At 46.5% G+C, this 3,487-nt stretch overlaps 1 protein-coding gene across 3 annotated transcripts in view; it reads right to left on the bottom strand.

The window, feature by feature from the left end:
* The window catches only part of GFRA3 (GDNF family receptor alpha 3), an 18,966-nt gene that overhangs the window by 8,047 nt on the left and 7,432 nt on the right, over positions 1–3,487 (bottom strand). Inside the window, exons 1-3 of one of the 3 annotated variants that reach the window (XM_019506013.1) lie at positions 1,608–1,635; positions 980–1,252; positions 125–217 (exon numbers count right to left, since the gene is read on the bottom strand). In XM_019506013.1, coding sequence (XP_019361558.1) covers positions 125–217; positions 980–1,252; positions 1,608–1,620 — 379 coding nt within the window. In that variant the 5' untranslated portion in view covers positions 1,621–1,635. Of the gene's footprint in view, positions 1–124; positions 218–979; positions 1,253–1,517; positions 1,555–1,607; positions 1,636–3,487 lie in introns of those variants that run through there. The other 2 variants (XM_019506012.1, XM_019506011.1) reach the window with 2 other exon arrangements.

The following is a 3,487-nucleotide window of genomic DNA, read 5'->3' as shown; positions in this document are numbered from 1 at the left end:
GACTGCCTTGTATTCTAACCCAAAGCACTTCAGAGTGCCCCTATTTTATAGTCTTCCTCTGGAAAGGGAATGAAAAAAAGCAGGGAAGGGTAGTGTTATATAATGTACCTGTTTTCGTCCTTACCTGAAACCAAAGCTGCCAGCCTGTTGTAGTCCATCTTCTTGGGTCCTTTATTTGCTAGATCCTTGTAGGGAGACATCTCCATATTCATATACCCTAGATGAGGCAAGAAACACATGCAGGAGTGTTGGGAGAAATGCTTGATGATCAGCTTAGCCTTTCAGAGAGACATCTATGCACTCGTCTAACTGCAGCCACAGGGCCATAGTTAATTCAAAAGCACTCTGCTCTAGATCTAGGAGCAAAGCAAAGGCCAGGAGCTAAGGACCTTGCTTGGGTGTTACTCTGCAGCAGAGATGCAGGAGTCATTCACCACTTCCACGTAGGCAAGATGTATTCTAAGTTCTCATTTGCTCCTTCCAGGTCTCAGCATTTGCGAGGATGGATGCACTGCAGGGAGCAAGGCAGCAGTGGGGATAGGGGAGCCTTCGGGAAACAACTGTACAAAAGGCAAACAGCAGGTTTAAGGACAGCACTGTCTTCTCTGTTCAATGAATCCCTTGATTCATTGGTATTAGACCCTCCTTCTTTACACAAGGCAACAGAAAATGCAGTATCTGAGGGTTCAGCCCCTGAAGTGGCTCATGAATATGTTGTGAACATATTTCTTTGTTGTTTTAAAAGATGCAATCTGTGCTTAAGCTTTCTTGTTCTGTGTATTGATTTCTTTAACATATTCTTTGTAAATCACTAATAACTTACTTTTCTCTGGAGGTGTGGTGAGATTCTCTGGTGACTGCCTCCAGAGTTGAGTGCTCTGTGGCAGTGTTCCCAGGAAACCATCCCCACTCCCTTGGTGGGAATTTATTCCCATTACATAGGTTCCCATTATTTTTAGGTGAAGTGATTCCATCTCACCATGCATCAGGCTGGAATGAACAGTCCAGTAGATGTGCAGACAGTGCTCCTGTCTCCTCATGCGCCGGCGACACTTGCAGTGCAGCAGAGGGCTGCTTCTGATGGCCAGCTCAGCATCCAGGCACTTTGCCCTGGCGTCATGGTCCAGGGAGATGGGATGAGTCTTAGCACTTGAGCAGTTTTCCAGGGTCTGGTAGGTGGTATTACAGACAGAGTCTTTCAGGCAAAGCCGCTTTGTTTCTGTGCAGTCACTTGACAGAGCCAGAAAACTTCCTGATCAAAACACAGAAGCAATATTAAGAATTCATTCATGGTGAGAACCACATGAACAGCAGAACGGTCCCTGCAGGCTTCCTGTAGCCAGCAGGAAACCCTCTGGGAAGGTACAAGTGGGGAAGTTTACTTGATGTGGGAGAGATGGGAGCCCACACCCATGGGACAGACCCATGAGCAACAGTTGCCTCCCTTTCAAATCAATAAGATGGACATCAATGGGGCTTGCAGCAAAAGAAAAACTAGCAAGAGAGTGCGAACAAACCTATTTGAGAGCTCTCCCTCATAAACCCCTTTGGATTAAGTAGTTTATGATCCCTTCTAAATCCTGTAACCTGACCAGAGCCAGACCCACTTGGTTCTTGCATGGGACAGAAGATTCCTCAGGAAAGCTCAGTTGCCTCAGGGAGTGGAGCATGAGAAGCACCTCGCCCATGAGTTGCTGGGGCTCCTGCAGCCCTGTGTAATGCCAAGGAAGCATTCAAATGCCTCCTTCTCCAGGTGCCACAGCCTAGGACAAGGTATTAAAAGCTTCACTGAGAAAGCTGTTTGCAGTTGTATAATGACATCATGTTGAGCAAGCCGGTGAGCTTAGGAAGAGTGCAGCACATGTTCTCATTGTAACAGAGGTCTCCTTTCAGAGTAAACTGACAAAAGGTAAGGCAGAGTGGCACCTTAGAGACTAACTGGTTCAGAGAAGCGCAAGCTTTTGTAGGTCGCAACTTACTTTGTCAGATGCTATGAATGGCATTAATGTTTACTATTAAACCATAGACGTATCTGTATACATGCATCTGTAGAATACAATGGTTGCAACAAGAGCACTTGTAACAAATTTCTCTTACGGTGCTAGAACTGAATAATTTCAATTATCTGTGGACTCTTTGAAATGTGGCATCTCCACAGCTCTGCCACTCGCTGGGTTTTATTTGCACCTGTTCTATCGGGATCGGGTGGTATTTTCTTTTAGAGTTATGCAGGGAGATTTTGTGGCATCCTCTTTGCACCTTGATGGGGGTCATTACTGGGTGAACATATTGCAGTCATTGTTCGCTTCTTCTGTAGCAGTTGCACAGAATCTGCATGGGCACCATACCTAGCGCTGCAGGGCCCAGTCCATGGCTGGGCAATGCTGTTCCCCTGTGGGAAGACTCTGGGGAAAGTCATTCCTTGGCTGGTCTTAGGAAAGGGCCATTGCTGTCCAAAGCTGCTGTAAAGAGGAGGGAAAACTGTTCTCCCTTCCCGCAGAGGGCAGGAGCAGGACTGAAGCAATGGGTTGAAACTGCACCAAAGCAGATTCATGTTACGTCTTGGGGGGTGGGAAAAACCAACAAAAGACAAACAAACAACACCCCCTCCCTCCACCTTCTCTTAATATCAGTGAAACAGGCTGCCAAGGAAAGTTTCTTCCCTGGAAGTGCAAGTTGTCTTCTCCCTCCTGCTGTTTCTGATCTTGATGCTACCCTTTGGATATGAGGCCTGGCCCTGCCTCGTGGCTTGGTCTCCAGGGTGCTGGTTGTATTCTTGGTGCCCATTCTTTCTGAAGCACAGGAAGGATCTTGATACCTCTCATTATACTTAGCTTGCTGTCACTGCTGTTTTGTTTCTTCTGTCACTTTTTCCGCTACTGCTGTATTCAAAAGTTGAGGCAATGGCCTGTGTGCAGAGTGACAGGATGCCACGCTGGACTGCTGCCCAGCCTTTCTGGGGGTTTTTCTCCAGCCCAGTGAAGCTAACCATGGGGCTCTGTAACACTGATGCATTTTTAGTAGTTTCTTGGCAATCTTGATAGCTGCTTCCGCTCTGTTATTATCTTGGCCCTGGTGTCGGGAAAATGTGTTCTGCAAGCCCTTTTCTGCAGCTGTGCCTGATGGGACGTGGCACCATGCATCGCACAGTTGCGTGGGATGGTTGCGGCTGTAGTACAGGCAGGAAAGGCTAGAATTGTGGCTATGATGCCAGTGGTGCAGATGAGTCCGTTCTCCCTAACCCCATGAGGCTGAAGTTGGTTGCTTATTCCCAGTTCTTTATTCCTTATTCCCGGTTCCCAGTTCCTTTTTCAAAGCTAATCTAGATGCAATAAAAGCTTGTTATTAATGAATTGCACACCCTAATGAGACAGAATTTCATTAGCTATGCATATATACTAATTAACATGTAAAATAATATCCTGTATCAAGTACAAAGCCCTCAATGAAGGTCAGATTTAGATGGGATTATGGGGCAAAATATTTC

The sequence above is a fragment of the Gavialis gangeticus genome, unplaced genomic scaffold, assembly GCF_001723915.1.
Source record: "Gavialis gangeticus isolate Ggan-Ray unplaced genomic scaffold, GavGan_comp1, whole genome shotgun sequence".
NCBI classification, from domain to species: Eukaryota; Metazoa; Chordata; order Crocodylia; family Gavialidae; genus Gavialis; species Gavialis gangeticus.
The sequence above is the reverse complement of the archived record's forward strand: the minus strand, read 5'-3'. Positions and strand labels throughout refer to the sequence as shown.